Below are 26,520 nucleotides of genomic sequence, written 5' to 3' on the forward strand. Positions count from 1 at the left end.
TGTGCTGTTCTGTGTTCTCTTCTCAGTTATCACACAGCATTTTACTTACAGCAGGAGGAGGTCAAGCATGGAAAGGATCTTGACTGGTTTTGCCCCCTGACTTATTGAGAACATTTTCATTCTAATATTTCTGAGCTGTTTGACTTAGAAATCCTATATAAACTGAACGATGCCTTCCCGTACTCATTTCAGGGCAGCCTTCAAGCCTGCTTTCCTAACATGCAACATCCTGACATAATTCCTCTCGAACTCCCTCTGTAAGGTGCTGTTAAGTGTAGTTCATTTTACAATCTGCATTCTCAATTTGACCTCACCTTCCATTTTTTAGGCAGCAAAATTGCTTCTAAGTTAAGTAATGCTTTAATTGTGAGTATAATTGCCTCACTGATTAGAGGATTATTGCAGTATTAAAAGGTCTAATATTGAAAGGTGTAACAGCTTTGTTTGCCCGAAATAAGGTCTGTAATAAGTGACTTCCCACTTAAGAACATTGAAACCGCAAAGGTGTTTGTCATCTTCTACCACCAGTCAAACCCTATTCTGACACGCAAGGAAATGAGCCATATAATTATGTTGCCAATATCAGCTTTTACCGTTTTGTGATTTACACTGAGGTCTCCGGTTTACTAGCCAAGCCAGTGAGATAGGCCACAATGCAGGTAAGGACAAAACGGAGTGTTGTGTTTGCTGCTGTTTTTCTGAGGGTAGTTTTCTTTCTTGGTGTTGGTGTCTGAATTTTTCTTTCTCTCTTTTCTGTCTCATTCCCGCTCTTCCTTTGGAGAAGAAGGGGTCCACACCGAGGAGCTGGACAGTGAACTAGGTAAACCCTCCCAGCCTGCTGCTGCTGCGTGACTTGCCCTGAATGCTTTTTGTCTCCAGCGAATTGCTTAATCCTTCAGTTTCTTTAGTTTGCTCTTTCTTCAATGATGATTTTCATTCCGGCTTACCCATGAAAGGTCAATCTTATAACCCTTGTGTCTGACTTGCAGGCATCACTCAGAGTTGTAATAAATTGTAAGAAAATGTCTTAGTGCCTTGAGACTAGAAAGAGAGTTAGCAAATTGGTGCTAGGTAGTCTTGTGAATTGAGGGTTAAGAAGAGCCTTGAGAGGGTAGGCACTTGCTGTGTGCCTTCATCTCTGGGATGACCTGCCTCCACCTCATTTCTTTGTTTGGTGCGGGTGGTTATCTCCGGGGCCATACAGAAAAGCAAAGCAAAACTAAACTAAAAACCCACCAAACTCATTATTTGTAGGAGTAATAGCAATACAGTAATTCTCCTGATCAACTGAATAATTAATAAGTCTTAGTCTTGGGTTATGAAGTCACCAGCCACGTGATGACTTTGTAGATGTAATAAATGGCTTGAAAACCAGATATTGAGCTTCTCTGTGACATTTTCCTTAGAATGTGTGTATCCGTGTAAATCAAGTCTTGACTAGTCTAGCTGTGGCAGTTAGAAATAATTTACATTTGCAGATAATGCCAAATGCTTTTATCTTTGCTGTTGGAATATATTGAATTATGTTCTATGCTAAGTTTTACGTTCAGCTTTGAACAGTGTTAAAATAAGTTTGCATCCCATTTGACGTATCTACTGAGGGATAGATTGGAAAGCCCAGGTTTTCAAGCTAAATTGCACATAAAGCCTTGGATTATTGAACATTGACCATCGTATATTTTTGAGATAGAAGATGGTTTAACATCAATATGAAAAGAACTGCCCTGAGATTACTGAATCAGCCTAACATTTTTGAGATTGCCTTAAGAACTGAAAACGTAAATACTTAATAATGCAGATCACTGTTGTCATGTGATTTTGTTTGTGTTTGTTATATAATTGTCAATCGTGGTTGACGGGAATTATGATATAATGGAATTTAGCTCTGCTTTTCTTGACATTGGGAACATATCCTGTTGTAACCAATAGATATGCCAGCATTGGTCGATAACTATTGAATGGAGCTTATTTTTAAAAGATATTTAAAACGTCCTTGTCATTGTGGGAAGAAGGACTAATTGGTAATATTAGATAAAGTATTTGAAAAAGAACTAGGTTTTTGAGACACACGGTGAGTGCCTTAACCATTTGCTGAACCAATTTAAATCACTCTTGCTAGGTGATTGCTATGTCGGAGTGACCACTGCTGTCTGTGGATGGCTGGTAGAGATAATATAGCTGTGCACAGGGGCATATTTGCTTCTATGGAAGTTTGAATGTTGACATTTTGGGAAAAGAAGTTTCTGTATTTTTTCCCTTATAGCTATAATATCATGGGAACTTTCCTGTGCTGTTGAAGATTGAAAAAAATAAACATTAATGACTAGCACATATGGTCATAGTGGTGATCCTGGGAGATGGTTTGGAGACACGGCAGAACTGTCTCTGGGGGCAGAGCAGGCTGCTGGCTTCTGGTCCGGGCTCCCCTGTTTCCTGGCTTTGTGACCAGGGCAAGTCACTCATCTTCTCTTAGCTTTCCTTTCCTTACCTGTCAAAAGAGGTTGAAAGAGGGGCTCCCATTGTGTTTGTGAGGAAACTTAATGAAAATGTGTCTTAATATTTGTTCTTTGATCAGCACATGCTATTGTTTCTAGCAGCTTTATTATTTATTAACTAATGGCATCTTGTTGGACTTCTGAATACTTCTCGTGGTACTTTTTGCCTTTAATATGAGGAGAAGAATGTGTATGTAGAAATGACCCAAATGTGTCCTTGTGGGTAGAGAGAGGACTCTCGAGTTTTGCCTACACAAATCCACTGTGTAAAGAGTGTTGGTACGTATGCACACATGCACACACACACGATTTTCTCTTGCATTCATTCCAGATTCTGTTGACAAGCTCACTGCCCATTTTCTTAATAAGAGGGCCCTAATTTCAAACAATAGCAACTGTCAGGTTTTCAGAGAACAATGAGATTCCAGATGTGACAGGGAAACCCTATCTGTAATCTGCCTCTGAGAGGCGGGGGCGGATGGCTTAGGTGTTGGACACAGATCATTTGATTATAGAGTTGTCATTTCTGAACTCTGTTGTTTGAGCTGGGTCAGTAGCTGCATTATGCACTTTTGGTTTGCAGAATTTATCACATGCTCTGCAGACATCTTCCCAGAATTGAAAAGTACTCCCTTTTGGAATTATAGGGTTTTTAGGTGCTGACACCCACTTGGAGAGGTAGAGACAAGGAAAATGAGGTTCCCTCCCCACCAAGGCTAAGTCAGAGTTTTGAAATCTATCTGTGATTGTGAACATGACGTTCAGTCTCTGTGCGGACACATCTCTTCTGAAAGGAACGTAGAACATGTGATGCTTCATATTTGCTTCTGTGGTGACCGTACAGGATGAGATTCTTAAAGGCAGGGCTAGCCAGCAAGCAGGCCATATAAATCTGTTCTGTTCCTTTTCGGCTTTCTTAGAACGTTGTGCAAAATGTCTTATAGGCATCCTCATTTAATCCATAGTTGACCCTTCAAGTAAATCCAGGTGAACGGTGTAGTTGCAAGATACTCAGTAACTAGTCTAATATCAGATCTATGAAGTGGTAGAGCAAAGGTTCATTCCCCAGTCTGAGCAACCCCGAAAGGGTCTTAGCTGCCTAAAATAGTTGTGACAGGTAGTATATTCAGGTCTGATATCCAGCAGTTATTAGACATAGGGGCTGACCCTTCAGGCAATATCAAAGTGTTTAGTAAAAAAAAAAAAAAATTGTAATGTCATTATTTTCTGGGCTTTGGCATTTTCTGTCATTCTCATTTTTTTAAAAGAACCAAAAAGACAAATTTCGAGGACAAACATCTTCCTTTTTTAAATCGATGACCCATTTCTATTTTAAGCATTAGGAGACTAATTCCTATTATTAAGTTAATCACCACATTGGAAGTGAGAAATCTCTTTTCAACTGAAAATGAGTTTTAGCTTGGAAAACTGGAAAATTTCAGGAGTTTGCTCATCTGTTCCAGGAGATGTGTTTAAATTTACAAACGTCCGGGAATATCAGTTGATCTGCCACATTTCTCAACTCTAGAGTATAAAGTTGTTGCCTAGACAACAGGACAAAGGTCAGAGGGGGCTTCCTTTTTTTGTACCTCTTCAGACCTCTATCAAAGCACTAACTGTATGGGGTTTGAATTGTCTCCTTAGTTGTGTACTTGTAATTATCTTTGTGTTCCGGGTGCCCACCACACCCAAGCAGACAATAGACACTCTAAATGTTGACAAATTAATAATTGAATGAGTTAACATACAGTATTCTGTTACTTTCAGGTGTACAATATAGTGATTCAGCAATGCTCTATATTAATCAGTGCTCATTGTTAAGTGTACAAATGAATTAAATTCTTAATATTTCCTATTTTATCTAAAGAGAGTCAGACCAAATATTCAAGGTGGCAAATTTTGGAAAAGATTTGGTTCAATGAAACATAGAGGGGTCCCCTCACATTTACCCACTCTTCTGCCCCATGCCTGAACAAACGTGTGGACCATGCCCCAATTTGCATTTTTTTAATCTTCGATTTCTCAACTCCTTGGAAATATTTTCCTGGTTCATTTTCATTTAAATGGTAATTTCCAGCTTTGTAAGGGGAAACCATTTCCCCGGCATTTGATTTGCATCAGTTCGTAAGGCTTGGTGGATAAAAATGCCAAGTTGTATCAACATCTGCAAATTGGACCTGTCATGCATTTTAGTAGCTTGTGTCTCCTGGAATTCAAAGACTTCTTTAAAACCTGCTAAGTGTTTAAAAAAAATTAGAAGAAAAGGGGGAAAACCTGTCCCTTTGTTTGCAAATAGATAACATGTGGAGCAAAAACCATGAAATTAATGTCTCTTGATATGCAGCCAAATCTGAGCAAAACATAAACTGAGTAATTAGCGAGTGTGTTTGGGTACACGCGCGTGACTCCGTTTCAGTGCGAGACTGTTTGTGGCACATGTAAGCCTTATGCCTTGATGACAGAGTCATTCTTTGGAAATAGTGACCATAGGATTCCTTGAATTAAAAAAAAAAAAAAAAGAATCTAGTATTTCAAAATAAGTGATATTTCAAGCGTTTGTAATGCTCCGTTCATGTTGGTCTTAATAGCCGACTTCTAGGAATAATGATTCACTTTGGAGTATGGCATTATACAAGCTTGCCGAAACCGTGTCTATATCCAAGTAGCTTTGAAATTAAGTTGAGTAATTGCCTCTCTGCTTGAAAGAATTGCTTAATGACACAAAACACAACCTGGTTGCTTCTTTCACCAAGTCAAATTATCTGGCGCAGTGGGCTCTTTCATAGTAGATGCCTATGGTGGCAGAACTCACTATTAGCTATTAATGAAGTTCCAGCCTTTGTAGGAAACCTTACAAAGTGAAGTCCGTAGAGCACGGGTGAGTTTTCAGAAAGGCACCCAAACCCTGCAATGCCGTTTTACATGACCACGAGAAAGGAATAAAATCGTCCCCCTTAACTAGTGAGTTCTCAGAGGGCAGGACCTGTGTTTCTGCTTTCCTAAGCAAAGTGCTGTTGAAGGTGGGCCTGTTTGAATATAGCACTTGAGTGACAGATGCCTGCAATTTGAAAGCCCAACGCCATCTTTTACTTACTCGGCAGCATTTTAATTAGAAACAAGGAGGAAAAAAGATGCAAATTTTATTTTATTCCAGGGAGAGCAAAAACAGCACTATTGTATTGAAAATTAAAAGAAACATTAATTTTCATCCATTTTTGTTTGTGTGGTAAGGTAGTCTAGAAACACAATGAGAAAATTGTAAATATTTAAGGTATAAACTAGGCATTCCAGGCAGATTTTAACTATATTTCCATTAAAATCTAATTTAATAGTTGAATCAGAACAAAGGCATCTGGGACTACGTTTTATTAAGTTTTATGAGCTTGTGCAAAATATCAGTAAAGAATTGTTCCTCATGTAGAAAAATACACTGATAAATAAATATAAGCCTGCCTTCTAGTTTGTTGTTGTTAGGATACGCGGTTTTCATTGGATTTAAGGCATTTTTATGAGTCTTTCTCTTTTTGCCTTACTCAGTTGTTGAAGATCCTTAGGCTCTTCGAGAATATGCTCTTCTTGCTCTAAATGTTCATTTATTTTTCAGAACTGCCTGCTGGTTGGGAAAAGATTGAAGACCCTGTCTATGGTATCTACTATGTAGAGTAAGTGGCTATTAATCTCTATTTTAGTTTGTACTCCTCTGTAATTATGTACGTTTATGCTGAACAGAGTTTGTCATCATTATGAGATACAAACTGATACTAATAACAACACCATAATAATTTTATAATGAAAATATATATGCATATTTTAGTGAATAAGAAAATATTCAGCAAATCTGAAGATAGTAAATTACGTTCTAAAATTCATAAGGGCAAGATCTAATGTCTTTTGTTTACCACTGTCTTACCAGGACCCAGCACAGTCCTGGCATATGGCAGCTACTCACTAAGTGTTTGTTGAATGAATGAATGAATGAATGAATGAATGAATAAGAAAAGTAAACCAGATGAGTAGATGTTATCTTCTGAAGCAGATCCTGTTTGCCTACTTTTTGCCCCGCCCAGGTCTGAACTTTTCAGTAATTACTAATTTATTCATTCAGACTTTCAAAAAGGTCCAGACACCTTAGTAATGTATGAAATGTCACCAGAATTAACATAGTAATTGAGAACTGGCCCAAGCCGCAAGACCTTGTATGCTTCTTTGCCTCTCCCTTGCCTGAGGACCATCCACATAGCTCCTATTTTCCATTTTTAAGACTCTTAAACCTCCTCATGACCTCCATGGTATGTACCTGATTCTAGCACTGGCCACACACTTTGTCCATTCATTAGAACTATCTATTGTTAGAATGATACTGAAAGAAAAGAAACCCTAGAGATTCGACATTGAAGCAGATATGAGAAAGATGAGAAATAACTAATAAAAGATCCTTTGAAAGAAACAAATGCTATATAAATATTCTATCATCATAATCCTACCTGGTGCAATGAAGATAACCAGCCGGCTTTCTCTCTCTCATGCTGCTGGCAATGAGAAGTCATCTGTGTCATGCCCTGGTAGTAAGAGCATATGATGGAAATTGTAAAATGCTCAGCCTCTTATTATAAAAAATTATGAGCTCAATATAGCAAGTGTCATTGGCCACTATTCACATTGCTACCTCTGTACCTAACAAGAAGGATTTGGTGATTTGGGACATTAGAAAAGCTAGCTCTGTTCCCTTCTCTGACACTCAGAAAATGAAATTCCATTGTGCGTCCTACAGATCGCCTTCCTTTCAGCTGTTTAGTGGGGTTCCTGGCTATTTGGGGTTCCTTTGGAGTTCTCCCTCAACTAACTTGTGCATTCAGAGAGAAAAGGAAGAGGTGATAACAGCTTTAGAGGATAAAGAGATCTTGTTTGAGGGGATGTTTGTTACCTTCCTATCTGGTCCTCCTCCCTGTGTCTTAGCAGCTCTACCTGCCTGCTATGTTAGACCATTTCTTAGCATGCAATTGCCTACAAGATTTAGCAAGTAAGCAACTAGTCCTAGGAATGAAAGGTAATTAGTCTCTCCACCCTATTTGACAAGCCTGCCTTTAAGAAATTTTTTGGGTTCTGGGGCACCTGAGTGGCTCAGTCGGTTAAGTGTCTGGCTTTGGCTCGGGTCATGATCCCGGGGTGCAGGGATCAAGTCCCACATCAGGCTCCGTGCTCAGCAGGGAATCTGCTTCTCCCTCTCCCTCTGCCTCTCTCTCTCAAATAAATAAATAAATAAAATCTTTAAAAAAAAAAAAAAAAGAAATTTTTTGAGTCTGAATACTGTAATCACATAATAGGTATGTTCCCGAACCTCTAATGAAGTATGATTTTGGTGGAAAAAAGAAAAGAATATATGTATGCTTGTATGTGCATGTTTGTGTAATACATGTGTATATACATTAAGGCCATGGCAAAAAAAAAACCCATGTATGTGCATGTATTCATTTGTACGTATGGAAGTGTGTGTGTGTGCATTTTTGTTTTGCCATGGCCTCATTAGTTTTGGAACCATCTGAAGTATCTGGGTCTTTGTCACTTTGAACACATCACATGTGCTTAGGTTTGCTGCATTTGGAGTTTTTTTGCCTAAGGCTTAGACTTTTAATCCTGGCTCCATGTCTCTTGATCAAAATAGTTGACAGATGTTGGTGGAGCCCTTCTTTGAACTTCGGGTGAGTGCTTCTGCTCCCGTGAACTGCGGTAGGAAGTCACACAGCTCTCTGGCAACGCACGTTACACACAACGTCGTATCTCCGCTTTAATCTCATTTTTAAAAATAATTCTAACCATCTACTTTCTGTTGAAGTAAAGCACCTTTCCCTGTAGGGTGCTTCCTTGGACATTTGAAAGAGTCAGTGGTCAACATCCTGGGATTTGAAAGTAGGCAGACCTGAGCTTACATGCCTCTTTCTTGTTTACTAGCTGTGTTATGTTAGGTGAGTTATTAATTGCTCAGAAATTTACTTTCTGTACCAGAAAATGTGAATAAAAATGGGCCCTACCTCCTGGCCTTTACTGAAGATTTTAAAATAAAATTCATGAAACACTGGTAGCGTCTAAGCAGTCAGTATGTGGAAAGCATTCGCTTCTTTTTCCTCGTACTGACTGCACACATGTCAACACGGGATGGGCAGCATCTCACACCCCCTACGTTGCTCAGTTCTAATCAAGGGCCTTGGCCAGACTGGCAGTTTGCTTGGGGGATGAAGTGTGTCCTAACCGAGTCCTTTCTGCCTCCTGCTGCAGCCACATCAACAGGAAGACACAATATGAGAACCCGGTTCTAGAAGCCAAACGGAAGAAGCAGCTAGAGCAGCAGCAGCAGCCCCAGCAGCCCCAGCAGCAGCAGCAGCAGCAGCAGCAGCCAGAAGGTTGGCTTTCCCTTACGTGTGGGCAGAGGAGCTTGGGGCGAAGCCTGGGCGCTGACACCCCCGTGTGGTCAGAACCGGCCTCTGTGTTCACGTCATCCCGCCTTGCAGCAGACCTGAAGTCCTGCAGGGCGTGGATGACCGAGCTTCTGCTGGAGCTCCCTTCCCCGGAACCTAGACAGCTGGGGGGGGGGGGGAGGGCGTGCAATCCCAAGGCCCCCCCACTCTCCACTTTAATTTAGAAATAGGCTGTCGTCACACTGGAGAACTTTCTGTTGCCCCATAATGTTTATAATACCAACTGGTGTCTAAATCCAGACTGCTCTGAGCACTTTAAGAGGAGTTCCTGCGTATGAAATGAACTTCTAATTTTAGGAATGTGACATGTAGGAATCAGAAAAAGCTGGTCATTTTGAATGCTTTTTAAGAACCATAAGTTAATTCATGCTTTTTACAAAAATATGAACAGTTCAAGAATAGAGAATATTAAGTTCTCCCCTGCTGGCTCCCATCCCGTTCTCAATGATAAACACTGTGCAGTATCTTTCTAGGATTGTACATACATGCATATTTTAACAAAAATCAAACCATAACTGATATGTGTGTGTACGTGCACGCATACATATACACGTATATATATTAGCTTTGTGACCTCATTTTCTCATTTAAATTTATTTCTTACACATATTTGAAAGCTGGTTGATAAAGATTATTTACCCTCTAATTTATAAGGGCTGCATAATTTTCCATATTAGGAATCTCTCCACTTCATTTAGCCATCTTTTTATTAATAGATCTGTTTATTAACAGTCATCTATTTATTAATAGGGTTTTTTTTTTAGTTTTTCATTGCAGCCTTTTAAAATGATAGGCTATTAACCCTCAACATATAATGTGTAAATAGCAAATACAGGAAAATCAAATATAATACTTTTCTTATTATAATATTGAATATAATAAATATAGACCACAGACTAGAAGTTGGTAAACCTTTTCTGTAAATGGCCAGCTAGTGGATATTTTAGGCTCTGTTATTCCTACAGTCTCTATTACAGCTGTTCATCTCTGCCCTTAAAGTATGAAAGCTCCTATACACGATATACAAATGAATAGTTGCAGCTGTGTTCCAGTAAAACATTATATATGAACATTGAAATTTGAACTCCGTGTAATTTTCATGTGTTACAAAGTATTTCCCATTTTAATTTTTATCAACCGTTTAAAAATAGAAAAACCATCCTTGGCTCGAAAGTTGTATACAAGTAGACATTAGGGCCAATTCGGCCTAGAAGCCATAGGTGGCCAGCCACTGCCATAGATTGTATTTTACTGTTGTGCTTTTTTTTTCTTGTTTTTTTAAGTAAGTTCTACACCCAACATGGGGCTAGAATTCATGATTCCAAGATCAAGAGTTGCATGCTCTACCAACTGAGCCAGCCAGGCACCCCCTAGACTGTATGTCAGATAGAGCGTGCACAAGTGTATCTCTGTGTGTGTGTGTGTGTGTGTCTGTGTGTGTGTGTGTGTGTACGCACCTATACGAAAGTTCTCCTTTCTACCCTCATCTCTTTTCTGTTTAAAAAAATGTCTTAAAAATTTTTTTTTTCCGAGCTGGTGAAACTTTGTAGCTTTAGGAAGTGCTCTTTGGGGAGTGGGAGTGTACAGTTGAATGTATTAGCTTATCTGAAAAGTGACTATGTACATCTCAAGAGTCACTCACAGTGAGTTATTTCTGGGCCTCCAAGGTGAGTAGGAATGCAGTTAGGACACAGGAGTGTTGGTGATGGGTCCCATTTGGGTTTGAGAGATGGTTAGGGGATAGCACTTCAAGCAGCTCCTGAAATCACCTTTCCCACCTCAGATGAGCAAGTTTCAGCAGCTCAGCCCATGGTTCGGTTGCATTAGAGAAATTTTTCCCGTATTGGGCAGGAATCAGTTGATTGTATATCTTTCCTGATATTTTTTACTTGGTCTCACTTTGGACTCTCCAGCCAGAGAGAACTGAAGTTTTTATTGTTCATATCACAATATCTCTTTCCTCAAAGGTCTTAGGAGAAAGGTCAGACAAAGTTCTTAGTAGAGACACAGACAATCAATGGCCTTAAGAGAGAAAGAGACAGATGCATACGCAGAGACACAGAGAGAGAGAACTTGATGTCCTTAACAAAGAGTGGGGTCAGTTGTGATTTTTTTTTCAGTCTAAGCTCTCCGTGCTTGGTTTTATTGGTTTGGATAGTTGTATAATTAAGAAGGTGAACCCTGAGTGAGTTGACTAGTAGCTGGAAGAAAAAACAGGACATTGTTTCTTTTTCTTTTAGAATGGACGGAAGATCATTCATCGCTCGTGCCTCCTGTTATTCCCCCAAGCAATCCGGAGCCAGCCAGAGAAGCTCCGCTTCAGGGTAAGGTGTTTTTATAATGGCTAGGTGTTTAGGCTCAAAAATTTTTTAAAAAATTTTTTTGAAGGAATTCGTAGCTCCCACGTCATTCCTTTGAGAGTGAAAACCATAAGGTTAGAAATTCTAAATGTATTGTTAATCAAACTTGCCAAGAACAATGAAAACTTTTTTTGTGTAAATTTCTTCAGGTAATTGTAATGCTCTGAAAATGATGACTAATTGCCATTAGGGTTTCTTACCCTCAGCACGGTTGATATGTTGGGCCAGATAGTTCTTTGTGGTGTGTGGGGCCTGTCCTGTGCATTGTAAGATGGTCTGCAGCATCCCAGGCCAGTGGCACCCCTCCCCCGGTCATGACAACTAAAAATGTCCTCAGCCATTGCCCGCCCAATGCCCCTGGGGTGGCGGCAGCGGTGGGGGGTGGGGGAGTAGTAATCCCAGAGTTGTAAATCACTGATTTAGAGACTACAGATATTTAGTATTAGGCTAAAATAAGATAAATAGAAAAGTCAGCATGAGATATTTCAAGATCCTAGTCAACCTATTTGCTTTTGACCAAGATTTTCTTTTAGTTATGAAATCATTTGATGTTATTATCTTCTAAATGCTCATCTCCTATTCTTGCTGTAGTTTGGCATTTATGCTTCTTTTATAATGTTTCATTGGGTCTCACTCATTTACATTCACAAATAGTAGGAACCCCTAGAGAGGTTCATTTTTGAAAATTGGTAGAATCTAGAATCTTGCTACTTTCAGGCCTCATTACTCTTAAATGATAGGGAAGATTTGGGAGGTTTTTTGTTCTGTTTTTTTTTTTTTTTTTTTTTTTTTTAAATAAGAAAAATAGAACAGGCATTATATTCAATAAAGTTGGGGAATGTTTGTGGTACAGACCTGTTAAAAACACTAAAGTTCGTCTTCATTCTCTGGGCATTTTTAAAGAGGTATTGTTGTGTTAGATATAAAAAGATAAGTAGAAAAACGAGAAAGAAGTTGTTTCCTTGTTAACCGATCATGTCCAGAGATTGGTAATAATACCAGTTTATGTAAAATAATTTCTCCTGGCTTAGATGCACATTTTTTATGATGCTAATGGTTTTAATAAAGATAGAACACAGCAGCTAATAACATTAATGACAACATAATTGTGGCCTCCTCAGTATTTTTTAAATATAAAATTCCTTCTGCCGCCTCCCGCTGTCTTCCTTCTATGCCTGCTGGTGAAGTGTCCTGATCCAGCAGCCTGTGGGACTCTCAGGAAGAAGCCGTGTGGCTAACTCGGTTAGACTGTTTGGTATGGATTTTGCTAAATGCACCACTCAGCAAAACTTTTCCTTTGATCAGGAGTGCACTTCCAATCCTAGCCAGTGATCAGGTTCAAGAGAGTTGCTCTTAGGAAAACTCTCTAATTCCAGTTGGTGCTTAGAGAGAGAGATTTCTGTAGCCATCCCTCCACTGTACCCACTTCACCACCACCATCTTCCAAAAGAACAACGCCCATTTACTGGGGCTGTCTTTATTTACCAGGCACACCCCACATATATTATGTGCCACGGGTATTCCTTACAACTTGCCTAAATAGTGAGATTGGTACCACCATTACCTCCATTTACACACGCAATGCTCAGGCAGAGAGACCTTTAGCGACTTGCCCAAGGCCACACAGCCAGTGAGGAGTAGAGCGCCCAATCCGAATCCTAATTGTCATTAGGAGCAATTACACTTTGGGCTAAAACCGTTTTTGTTTTTTTGTTTTTTTTGTCTTTGTGTGGGGGCAGGGGGACACCTCACTGCATAGTCTAAATCTGTGCCATCTAATTACGGATGCCACTGGCTACATGTTGCCATTTAAATCCATTACGATTAAAAAATTCCAAATTCAGTTCCTCACTTCCACTAGCCCCATTTCAAGGGCTCAAGAGCTCCGCGTGACTAGTGACTGCCGTATCGGACAGGGCACCTATGGAGCATTGTCTTTGTCACAGAACGTGCTTCTGGACATCACGGGTCCCGGGTATTCACGCACTGCTACTCAGAATCATGCCAGTCTGGCTGGGAAGCAAGTTCTTGAGGGTTGTCCCAAGAGCAGAATTTTGGGCCAAGACCCAGAGATCCTGATTGAGTTTAGAATAGGCCCTATTCATGAGTACCTTTAAAAAAGGAGCTGCTCGGGCGATTCTCCTACATAACGAGATCATACAACTGGTGACTTGTCCGCAGGCCAGGATCTCTGAGAAAATGACATGTACCACAGGGCTGCAGCAGAGAGCTCCAAATGCCACTGCTTGCGGGGAGAAAATCGCTTCTTTCCCAAGGCTCCGTTAACTGATGACCCACCCATACATGACACGTCATAAAATGTGCATGAACGTGAAACCCTGTGATCTTCCCTCCCTAGTTAAGCATTGAGAAAGGAAGACAGCGGTGTCATTTCAAAGCTCTGCTCGTTGTCTCTATTAAGTTGAAAACATTCTAAGTTCAAAATATGCTAATGGCTTTAAAAAAAAATTCATTCAGTTAAACTGCCAGGCACATTTTCTTCGCATTTTCTAACTTTGCCTCTAATAAGGGTGAGAAGCTTAAACACCCCCCCACCTTTTTCCCGCCTTCGCAAAGACACGTTACATCTTCTTTCTTTGTGCCGTTGTTCGTTCATTGGTTGATTCGGCGCACAGGTTTGGAGCACATACAATGAATTGGGCAGTGTTCTACACCCCAGGTATACAAGCAGAAATCCTCTGGAGCTTACACTGCAGTGGTTGTATGTGTGTTCACCTGCAGTGCCCTTTGTGCGCAGGACGGGCGAGAATGAGACAGATCACCAAACTGATACATAACAATGTCTATTGTGTTGGATGGCGACAAATGCTAAGACAGACATAAAACAGGAAAGGGGGCTGGGGTATGTTGGAGGAGTATTGCAATTTTTAATAAGATGGTCAGAGTAAGTAAGCCTCGCTGAGAAGGTGATGGCTGGCGCTGTCTCTGTATAACTGAAATGTATTTCCCTTCACGCTCTCCGAACCCCCTAGCTGCCCCTGCCTTAAGGATGTAGGCTATTCACACGCACCCCCGTCCTTAATTTTCCATCTGATAATTGCCGTGGCAGCTGAATCCCCACAAGCCCCGAGGGCCCTTGACACCACCTTTCTGATGTCTTGGCTGACGACCTTGCATGGTGAATGCTCCAAAGTCTTGTCTTTCTTTAGCCATAGTGACAGGTCTGTAGTTTGTCAAGCTCCCCACCAGCCTGGGGACTGCCCTAGCGAGGGGGGGAGGTTCGTGAGTAGAGCTGTGACTCTGCGCAATTTAAAAGAGCTTTTTTGAGAGCCGGAAACTTTTGAAATATGCAATTAAAAATTGTATGTGTGCCCAGAGACCTTTTGAAAAAGGCTTTTTCGCTATAGCTAACCAAAAATAACTTTCTTTCTCCTGGGTGCCAGACTCTGGTGCAGGGGTATACGGAGACTTTTTCTCCTGGGTGTTTTGTTTTTGTTTGGGTAACACTTTTGATAGAAGAGAAATAGGGCAGATGGGGGGACTGTGGCAAGCAGAAAACAGGAGATAGGAAGTATAATTAGGAGAGTTTAAAAAGTCTAGACATGAAATTATGTCCACCGTTTGGGGTATCCAGAGAAATTCTAGTAGGTTTCTCAGTTATAGAGAAATGCCTAACAAAACCAAAAATTTTGGTTTGTGTACAAAATGTTATGGTGCATATCATCGGGAAAACTCACTAAAACTGTAGGTAGCATGTTTAGAAGTCATTTAGCTGTATAGCTATTAATTTATTTCAGATAAGACAACTGAATTCAGAGCTGTATGGCTATTGTTAGTAACTATTTCATTTAGTTTAAATGTTTTGGATTTTTAAAAAAATATTCTAAGCCACATGTCCTCAACTTTTTTTAAACAATAAATTTTAGTAGTGGACATGTCTGGGCTATTTTACAAATTGTTAAAAGATGAAAATTAATAGGAAAAATGACTTAAATTTAGAATTCAGTTCTAAAGTAATGGCTCTTCTAATTTTGAAAGTAGTGATTCTGTGTTTTTATCAAGTTATTCTTTGTGACCATATGTTTCCTGGTATTGTCTATGTATTTTCAGCATGTGTTTTCTGTTTGATTAGAAAAAAAAAGCTTTTGCTATATTGGTTTTATAAGTAGAAGCCAAGCCCAAGGCAACACACTGGAAGTTGTATTGCAAACTATAAACTGTAGCAAAACAGAAGACACAAAGACCCATTTGATCTTCTGTGAATACCTTGTAGCAGCCCGGTTGCTGTCGAACTACGTGAACTGAAACGAAGAAGTGTTTCAGATGATGGACACCCGGTCCATTTTTCTCTTGTTTTCCTTCAGATCTTCATGCTGAAGATACCACTATAGCACTATAGGTACCATATCCCACTTCTTAAACAAAGGGGTCTGGGAGCCCCCTTATTACTGCAATCAAGAGAGGACTTTCCTAAGACACCTTAAGCACAGGAGCTCAGAGAATTACCCAGAAGTTGTGTCATTTCTTATTTAACTCATCTTTTCACTCATGGTGACGTTCCTTATGCTCTTCTTGTTTTCATCCAGGCAAACCCTTTTTTACACGAAACCCTTCTGAGTTGAAAGGCAAGTTCATTCACACGAAGCTGCGGAAAAGCAGTCGTGGCTTTGGCTTCACGGTTGTTGGAGGGGATGAACCTGACGAGTTTCTGCAGATCAAGAGCTTGGTCCTGGATGGTCCTGCCGCACTGGATGGCAAGATGGAAACAGGTAGAGACGCCACATGGCCCTCGCGTTTCCTGTGTGGTGAGACTGCCACCCAGCACCTGAATGAGAGCAAACATCATGATTGTGTGACTTTATAAGTGATTTTTAAAAACTCTGAGTCAGCAAGATTCCCCCACTACAGAAATGCATTCCTGGTAGAGATGCAGAACTTTGAAGCCATTTGAACTTTGGAGTACTGTTAGGGTGTGATTGAATACAGTAGAGTGCTAATTTACTAAAAATTTAGATCTGTCTGAATAGAAGAATTCTAAACTTGGATTTCTGCAGCGAGACTTTTTTTTAGAAGAAATCACAATGTTCTTTCAATGATCATTATATTCTCATTAGCAGAGAAGACACTAGATGCTACGAGAATGCTGTATTAGCAGTTGAAAGAAGTAATAGAAGAAGTCTCTTTATGCCCCATGATACCACCCCCAAATCCAGTTTCAGTTCAGCTTCCTATTGGTAGGGTCTTATAATGTTGATAGAACTTTTTTTTGCCACCATTTTTTTTTAACCCCCAAACTCTTCTCTTTTGCAGGAGATGTCATTGTCAGCGTGAACGACACCTGTGTTTTGGGACACACACATGCACAAGTTGTGAAAATCTTCCAGTCCATTCCCATTGGTGCCAGCGTGGACCTTGAACTCTGCCGAGGTTACCCGTTGCCTTTTGACCCAGATGACCCCAATACGAGTTTAGTGACCTCGGTGGCCATTTTGGATAAAGAACCAATTATTGTGAATGGGCAAGAGACCTATGATTCGCCAGCTAGTCACAGCAGTAAAACAGGCAAAGTCAATGGCATGAAGGATGCCAGGCCAAGCAGCCCTGCTGACGTGGCGTCAAATGGTTCCCATGGTTACCCCAATGACACTGTCTCTTTGGCTTCCTCCATAGCCACTCAGCCAGAACTCATAACTGTTCATATAGTCAAAGGGCCAATGGGCTTTGGCTTTACTATCGCAGACAGTCCTGGTGGCGGTGGCCAAAGAGTGAAACAGATTGTGGACAGTCCAAGGTGCCGCGGTCTGAAAGAAGGGGATCTTATAGTGGAAGTTAATAAGAAGAACGTGCAGGCTCTGACCCACAACCAGGTCGTGGATATGCTGATCGAATGTCCAAAGGGAAGTGAGGTCACATTGTTGGTGCAACGAGGAGGTATGCAGATTTCTTTTGTTCTATGATTTTTCTTTTTTTTAAAACCCAGAATCCATTGTTTAATTTACCAGTCTTCAGGTAGCTTTTGGGGGGCTTTGTAAATGTCTGCTCTTTAAGATCATGTTTATTTAAATATTTAATGCCTTCTATTTCCACCACGTGGTAGCCTCTATAGAATAAAGGTTGTGTTTATATATTATGTTATACATGCGCGGCCAGAGTGATACTTTTAAATGTAAATCACATTGTGCTTTTAAAAAACCATTAATACGTTTATATTTCTATATTTACTCTTCTGAACCTGGCCTGCACAGTGTGCTTACAAAATGTGGCTCTTGGCTACTCTTCCAACCTCATCTCACACTCCTTTCCCCTCGTCACCTATGCTCTAGCCACCTGGCTTCTTTTCCAAAGTGCCTTTAGTGCTCCGAGCCCTGGCTGTCTCAGGGCCTTTGCACTTCCTCTTCCCTCTCCTTGGAATGCTCTTTCCCCAGCTATTCACTTGGCTGGCTCAATCTCATTCAAGTCTCCTCCTGTGAGAGGGCTTCTTTGATTACCTATTTAAAGTAGTCCCCCAGGGGCACCTGGGTGGCTCAGTCAGTTAAGCATCTGACTTCAGCTCAGGTCATGAGCTCAGGGTCCTGGGATTGAGCCCCACCTTGGGCTTCCTGCTCAGCAGGGAGTCTGCTTGTCTCTCCCTCTTCCTCTCCTCCTCCCCCTGCTTGTGCTCTGTCTCTCAAAGAAATAAATAAATCCTTTTTATAAATAAATAAATAAATAGTCCCCCAGTTCCTTGTAATCTTTACTGCAGCACCCCACTTTTTCATAGCCTTTATCACATCATTATTATTGTCACCACAAGTCATTGTTTTTTGTATTTATTTAGTTATTTTTCTTTGTTGCTCTTGTTTACTAGAAATAAGATCCATAAAGCAGGGCTCATGTCTACATGTTGATAGTTGTATCCCCAGCATTTAACACAATATCTGACTCATGCTAGGCATTAATGAGTGAAAAGATACTGAATGAATGGGTATGCAATTATTTATACTTAGGAACGATAGCTCTCCACCGATCATATGAAGAACATATCTCAACATACCCACATTTTAATGAAGTGGTGAAGAATCTCAGAGAAATCTATTCTAACTCTTGAGACATTAGACTGTCTTCTTTCCTCTGCCTGCATCCCTTTCCTCTGCCCCACCGAGAACTCCCAGGACCTCACACTGAGAAATATTTTCCACACTGTTTAAATGTCTTGCTCCCGGATATGTACTTGTGACTAGTGTTGATTGATCACCTCACACCATGGGCCTGAGATTGGTTGTTCCCTCAGTCTTTGCCAACACGATTTGTTTCATGCACAACATATTCTGGCCATCTGAGAAGAGATCAGGAACTCGACTTTTATTTCCTCTTGGTTCCATTGCAACAGAGGAGCTCTTATGTGTCACAGTATCTGTGTTCTCATGCTCTCATGAAGTTGTGTGTTCTGTGGTCAAAATGACTGGGGTCGTTGGAAGGAAATCCAAAATTTAGAGCAACTGTCTGTGTGAACTGAAATGCTCAGCCAACCCTTCTTAAAAACTTATAAAAGCCATTGTGCAAATTTAATTTTTTAACCTGTCTGCAGTGGCACCATTTTGAAATCTCTTCTTATACCTAGAAAACTTGACTGCACAGATCATTGTTTTTTCAACATTGACTAAAATGTAGTAGAAAGTGACTTGAGCTTCAGAATGATGAAGTGTTGGTGATGATGATGGTGGTGGCGGTGGTGATGGTGATGATGATGACAACGACGACAGTGACAATACCTCATACTTATGAATAAGCTGGCAATTTACAAAGCACTTTTCAAACCCGCATATGCCTCTCATCTCACTTTTACCATGTCCTTGAAAGGTAGGAAGGTGCCAGTCCATAATGTGACTGAGAAGTTCAGCTCAAATCTGTGGTTTCCAGTTCATTGCTCTGTCCGACTTAACTCTGAGTAACATGAGTTTTTGCATAATTGCTGATTTCTGTGGCCAGCAACTTGAACACGTCAGTGGTTCTTGGTCCATCAGGGTGATTTCTGATTTAGCCACTGCTCATTTGTTGGTCACAAACCATCCTGTTCTCCTACCTGATTTATATGCTCCTTCATTTCATTTGTCATTTCATTCTTTTTTATTAGATTCACTTTAAGGAGACCAAAAAATAAAGTCTCCTTACAGCAAACTAACTTACCACAGTTACTGGAACCATTTTGTAACGAATATGCCCAAACTACCAAACAACTGCTTATAGAAACATACCCCTTGATTTCAAATATGTTTGCATTCTCCTTAATTTCTAAGACCTTTTTGTTAACACCATTACATTTTATAAACTTAAATTAACATGGAAAGATCCAGAATATATTGCCACATTAGTCAACATCTACATAGTTTATTCCAGAACCTGAGTAATTTAAAATCACTATAACATCACCAGTCTTTAAAATACACCATCTGCCTTGTGGTTGATTTATGTATTGGACGGAAAGTTGGTACATCTGCATTTGGTAGGCCAGCACCAGCTACTATTAATCTTTCTAGGAAGCATATAAATATATTTGTTTCTGCCGTATATTAGTTATTGGAACTCAGGCTGACATTTTAATCACCACTCCTGTATGGTGGGGGTGTCAATGAGGAGGTTTGGTGAAGCAACAAAGACAGCATCTAGGTTGAATGAGAAAGTAAATGGCCACTTCACTGATTCTTTCTAATGAATCTCATTTCTGTCAAAGCTGCTAGTAAGCAGATTGATAAACTCATGATTCTTGTGAGTCTTGGGAATTCAAATCTTGAGGATGAGGCTTTCAATGCTTTAAAGAACTGGCCTTTTCTACTTTGGGGCAGAACTAGCTACCTTTATATTTTGTTTTAATTCTCAGTCTCCTCATTTTTGATATGTGTTCTTGTCAAGATTGGGGACATTTTGATTTTTGGTATTTGTTTTTCCCCAAGCTGGAAATCAAGAAGAGGTTGGAATATCGTTTGTAAATTTCTGGGATGAGACAGTTTCCTGGGTCAAGCCTGGAGTTGGTGGGGGTGCCCACCCACTTGCTCTGGCAGCTGGGACTGCTACTGATATATTTACAGGTCTCTTCTCTGTCAACATGCCCTTGTCTCCTGGTCCGTCAGTCACATTGTTCATGGGGCACTACCTTCTTCCTAGGCCTGGCTCCCCATCTTCCCATGGCACTTCCTTTCCTCCTCCTTCTTCTGCCGTGCAGTTGGGAGACTACTTTTTATTTATTTTACTTTTACATAGTATTTGCTTTCAGAGAGCCTGTTGCCTGACGCCACTGTGAATCTAGAGACTTTCTTTGAGGTGTTGGAAAATTATGCTAGAAGATGATTACTATTTTTTAAAAAATAGTGTTTTTTTTTTAATTTACGGAAGATACTTTGTCCCGTAGAAGTTTTTGTTTTGTTTTGCTTTGCTTTTTTTTTTTTTTAAAGATTTTATTTATTTATTCAACAAAGATAGAGAGAGCCAGCGAGAGAGAGAACACAAGCAGGGGGAGTGGGAGAGGAAGAAGCAGGCTCCCAGCGGAGCAGGGAGCCCGATGTGGGGCTCGATCCCAGAACGCTGGGATCACGCCCTGAGCCGAAGGCAGACACTTAACGACTGAGCCACCCAGGCGCCCCTGCTTTGCTTTTTTTAAAAAAAGGATATTATATGTAACATAACTACATGCCTCTGTCTGTATTTTGTTATATATTTCGCTAATTCACTCCAATTAGTACGTGGGACACTCTTTAAAATGTAATTCTGGGTTGAGTCATAATACTGTGTTTCAAGATTTGGCAAAACTGAGAAAGTGGAGAACATATGTTTTGCTTTTGAGAGAAAGTGTGTATTGAAAAGAAGGCTGACCTGGGGGTGTCAGGAGCCCACCACTAGTCCCCCCTCTGCTCTTAGCTGCTCTACCCCTCTGTCCAGGTTACTGCTCCTGCCCAGAGACTCATTCCTTTATCAACAAAAGGAATGTTTTGAACTAGATCATCCTCAGAGCGACCCTTTTTGGCTCTGCCTTTATGCACAAAATGGTGTCACTGCTGTGTTAAAAAACAGAATTCAACTGAGCACATTTTAAAGATTTTACTGGCTTTTTTCAGTGATTCATGAATCAGGTAGCATCCCACCTAGCATAGAGAATGGAGCTCTGAGGAGCTGTACAAAATGGAAGGCTTTTGTGTGCAGAAAAGAGTAGGACAAAGCAAGTTGGTTGTGGTAAGTTCACCTTCCTTTAGGGGAAGGCAGACGTCTGTCAGGCAGGTTACCTCACTAGTGCTGACCAGGTAATTCCAGACAGAATGGTTGAAGATTTCATTCCTGGGAGAGGCCCAAAGGTAACTAAGTTTTAAGTCTCAGTTTGGTGATACTGTGCTTAGCATAAGTGACTCCATGTTGGGCCTGTTGTCTCATTTCTAACAATTCCTCCCGCCCCCTTTTTAATCAGACTCTCAGCTTGAGAGATGTGACCAAAGTTTTAAGGCTTTAGCCTCACTCCCAGCAACTGCTCTGAGGTTCTCACCGTTTTTGCTGATCTTCTGTGATGGTACTCACAGCTCATGACATCTTTTTGCTAAATCTCTGTGTGGGGTATTCACAGGTGCCAGCTTCAGGTTCACGTTTTTTAAGTCGGTCATTCTCTTTGTTCCTTTCCTGACGTTCTGATCTCGGGAGATCATATGCTTGCTGGTTAGCAGCTGCAAACGTGCATGAAGCTGATCTTGAATCTTGAGTGTCTTAGTGGTAATTCCTGTTTTCTCCCTTTTAACAAACTGTTTTTAAGGGATGTATAGAGAAAAGAGCACAAGATTCTAGAGCCAGATGATGCAAGTTTCAATCCCAGGTCCTACTTTCCTTGCTTTGAGACCTTAGGCAAGTCATCTGAAAAAAATGGGAATAATAATACTTAATTTGCATGTGCATGATGGAGATAAGATAGCATGTGTGCTAATTGCTGGCATAGAAGTAATCGCAATAAATCAGTGGTGTTTTACTAGTATTATCTAGTATCAGAAGCAACTGGGAAGGGCTGGCTTTTTATTTTAAAAAAGCAGGGGGTGGGACAACTAGGTGGCTTGGTCACTTAAGCATCTGACTCTTGATTTCAACTCAGGTCATGATCTCAGAGTCCTGAGACTGAGCCCCACATCAGGCTCCACGCTTGGCAGGGAGTCTCTTTCTCCTTCACCCTCAGCCCCTTCCCTGGCTGGTGCCCGCAGCACACTGCGCACGCTTTCTCCCTTTCTCTCTCTCAAATAAGTGAAATAAAATCTTAATTAAAAAAAAAAACCCTCTGCCCAGATGTGTACGAAATTAAGCACAGTGCGTGACCGCCAGGCATCTTGTATTTTTGTAGAAGTGCCATGGGCGATTCTGATGTACAACCAGAGTTGCAACCACTCTTCGGCTCCTGCCCTCATGGATCTTTCCCGTTTAGATTGTATGACCTCTAACTTGGAGGACAATCGGGTTATAATACTAAACAGTTATTTTCACTTCTCAATAATACCCTTCTTTTAAAGTCTATAAGCAGCAGGTTGCTTGGTCTTTCCTAAGGTCCATTTCATTCAGCTTCGTAGTCACACCTCATACCTTTAGAAGCATGATATAGAGACGTTAAAAGCCAAAAATGAGATATGAAAGTGGTGGTGGTGATGGTAATGATCACGTTCCTGCTCTCATTGATTGAGTACTTGGCATGTGCCGGGCTTATTACCATGGTGTAGACACACACTTAAATAAGACCTCATTGCACCCCATTGTTATGACTGCCTTGCATGGCCATCAGTCTGCATTGGAATTCTGAGTGGCGTCCTCAGGGAAAGGAAGGCAGGGATTGCTAGCCCCTACGCTAGGAAAACAAATGAAGAAATGATGTTTGCTTTCAGTGTTGCAGCGTCACGGCTGAATTTGCTTCATGTAAAGCAAAGGGGAAATTTCTGGTTTGGTTGGAAAAGTATGTATAAGACTCCGCCTTGATTAAACCCCTTGTGATAAAACAGTAAATACTTCCACCAAGTGCCAGGCGTAGTTGCCTCTAAACATCATTGTATCATTGTATCATCATTTAAAAGAGCCCCATGAGGTAAGTAAAATCTTTAGCTCCATTTAGGAGCAAAGATTGCAGAGGTCCAGAGAGAGGACAGTGATTGACCCAGAATCACGCAGCTGGCTGGTGGCAAAGCCAGGGTTTGAACCCCAAAGTTTGGGTTCTAGAGACTGGGCTCTTAACCACTATGCTAAACAGCATCTTGGCTTATAAATGAGAGACTTCAGTACTGTAACTATTAAGGAGTATATCTTACATATAAAGTCATGAATAAGGTCTGAAGTCTGTGGACAAATTGATGCCACTTAATTTTTCATCAGAATGTACCGACGATATTTAGTTCATTAAATCATCATTGATCCGTATAGGAAAAGCAATAGCTAATCTCCTCATCTAAGCACATCATTAGCAGTAGATAATTGTGTGTGTGTTTTTCCTTCTGAAGCGATGCAAAACCATTGCAATTAGAACTGCAGTGAGCAGTGTGCCCGAGTGTGCCCGGGTGGTCAGGTGCCCCTCTTCTCTTTGCCCTCTGGTCTTGGGCTGGAGAATGAATTGCAAATTGCACCGCTTAAGTGTGTGACTGTCAGAATCTCTCAAATTGAGCTGCAAGGCCTCCAAAAGGGGAATTCAGGATATCCTGATCGTGATAGAGTTCTGCGTATTCACATCAGCACGTTCTGTCTGCTGTCCCTCTCTGCATGCCCCGGCTCCACCTACCTCCCACTTCTTCCCTGGCCTCTGCCGTCCATCATATGGTGCCTGGCCTTGCAGTGGCCTTGTAGCCCATCCGAGAGCTTCCCGTGGTCTATTCTCCCACTAGCGTGATTGAAAGTCATTTGAATCCCGTCAGTCCTCATGTCAGAACGACTTCTCATCATCCAGGTTCAGCTCCAAGGTCCTATGTCAAGGCCCTAAGCACTTGCCCTTCTCTTTCTCTGAATGTTTCTTCTTCAAGGAAGCCACAGGGCTCTCCCACTCACATCCTTCAGGCTTCAGCTCACAGGTTCTTTCCTCCAAGAAGTTGACTCTAACCTGCCCATAGCAAATCACATAGAACCCCAGCATCACTTTCTGCCCTGTGCTTCTCGCTCATGGCACTCACACTTACTTGTGACCTCCCTGAGAGCAGGGACTTGGTCTCAGTCACTATGTCATCCCCACCACCTGAGATCATGCCTGGCCCATTGTGGGCATTCAGAAGGTCATATGTTCAATGGGAAATAGGAATTAACATCAGACCCTTTGTTTTTGTAAATGCTGATCCTCAAGAGAACTCTGGTTTTTAAATTTTATAAGAATTGTTTTAAGTTTGTATTTTAAGTCCAGTTAACATACAGTGCTATATGAGTTTCAGGGGTACGACAGAGTGATTCAGCACTTCCTAACATCAGCTGCTGCTCATCGCAGTGCTCTCCTTCATCCCTGTCACCTGTTTAATCTGTCCCCCACCCACCTCCTCTCGGTAACCATCAGTTCGCTCTCTACAGTTATGAGTCTATTTCTTAATTTGTCTTTCTCTCTTTTTCCCTTTGCTCATCTTCAATTCCGCCTGTGAGTGAAGTCATACGGTATTTGTCTCTCTCTGACTTATTTCACTTAGCTTTATACTCTCTCGCTCCATCCACATCTTTGCAAATGGCAAGATTTCATTCTTTTTTATGGCTGAGTCATATCCCATTGTATATAGCTACCACATCTTCTTTATCCATTTATCAGTTGATGGACACTTGGGCTGTTTCTATAGCTTGGCTATTGCAGATAATGCTACTATAAACATAGGGGTGCAGGTATCCCTCTGAATTCGTGTTTTTGTATTCTTTGGGTAAATACCCAGTAGTGTGATTGCTGGATCATAGGGTAGATCTATTTTTAACTTTTTGAGGACCCTCCGTACTGCTTCCCACTGTGGCTTTACCGGTCAGCATTCCCACCAACAGTGTAACAGGGTCCTTTTTTCTCCACATCTTCACTAACACCTGTTGTTTCTTCTTTTGTTGATTTTAGCCATTCTGACAGGTGTGAGGTGATATCTCATTGTGGTTTTGATTTGCATTTCCCTGATGATGAGTGATGTTGAGCATCTTTTCATGTGTCTGTTGGCCATTTATATGTCTTTGGTGAAATGTTTGTTGATGTTTTCTGCCCGTTTTTTAATTGGATGATTTGGTTTTTGGGTGTTGAGTTTTGTAAGTTCTTTATATATTTTGGATACTAACCTTTTGTTGAATATGTCATTTGCAAATACCTTCTGCCATTCTGTAGCTTGCCTTTTAGTTTTGTTGATTGTTTCCTTTGCTGTGCAGAAGCTTTTTATTTTGATGTAGTCCCAGTAGTTTATTTTTGCTTTTGTTTCTCTTGCCTCAGGAGACATAACTGGAAAAAACTTGTGACAGCCCATGTCAAAGAGGTTACTGCCTGTGCTCTCTTCTAGGATTTTTATGGTTCTCACATTTAGGTCTTTCATCCATTTTGAATTTATTTTTTGCATGGTGTAAGAAAGTGGTCCAATTTCATTCTTTTGCATGTTGCTGTTCAATTTTCCCAACACCATTTGTTGGAGAGACTGTCTTTTTCCCATTGGATAGTCTTTCCTGCTTTGTCAAAGACAAGCTGACCATATAGTTGTGGGTCCATTTCCGGGTTTTCTCTTCTGCTCCATTGATCTGTGTGTCTATTGTTGTACCAGTACCATACTGTCTTGATCATTACAGCTTTGTAAGGTAGCTTGAAGTCTGGAATTGTGATACCTCCAGCTTTCCTTTTCTTTTTCAAGATTGCTTGAGCAATTCAGGGTCTTTTGTGGTTCCATAAAAGTTTTAGAATTATTTGTTATAGTTCTGTGAAAAATGCTGCTGGTATTTTGATAGGGATTACAAAAAAATGTGTAGATTGCTTTGGATAGTATAGACTTTTTAACAATATTTGTCCTTCCATTCCATGAGTAAGAAATATCTCTCCATTTCTTTATGTTGTCTGCAAAGTCTTTCATCAGTGTTTTATAGTTTTCAGAATACAGGTCTTTCACCTCTTTGGTTAGGTTTATTCCCAGGTATCTAATTGTTTTTGGTACAGTTGTAAATGGGATTGTTTTCTTAATTTCTTTTGGCCACTTCATTATTAGTGTATAGAAATGAAACAGATTTCTGTCGATTGATTTTGTATCCTGCAACTTTACTGAATTACTTTATCAGTTT

At 40.7% G+C, this 26,520-nt stretch overlaps 1 protein-coding gene across 1 annotated transcript in view; it reads left to right on the forward strand.

Moving 5' to 3' along the window:
- The window catches only part of MAGI1 (membrane associated guanylate kinase, WW and PDZ domain containing 1), a 606,640-nt gene that overhangs the window by 515,717 nt on the left and 64,403 nt on the right, over positions 1-26,520 (forward strand). Inside the window, 6 exon segments of the mRNA XM_040628589.1 lie at positions 785-820; positions 6,100-6,157; positions 8,769-8,893; positions 11,209-11,292; positions 15,876-16,058; positions 16,600-17,220. Coding sequence (XP_040484523.1) covers positions 785-820; positions 6,100-6,157; positions 8,769-8,893; positions 11,209-11,292; positions 15,876-16,058; positions 16,600-17,220 — 1,107 coding nt within the window.

Source organism: Ursus maritimus, unplaced genomic scaffold (assembly GCF_017311325.1).
Source record: "Ursus maritimus isolate PB19 unplaced genomic scaffold, ASM1731132v1 scaffold_14, whole genome shotgun sequence".
NCBI classification, from domain to species: Eukaryota; Metazoa; Chordata; class Mammalia; order Carnivora; family Ursidae; genus Ursus; species Ursus maritimus.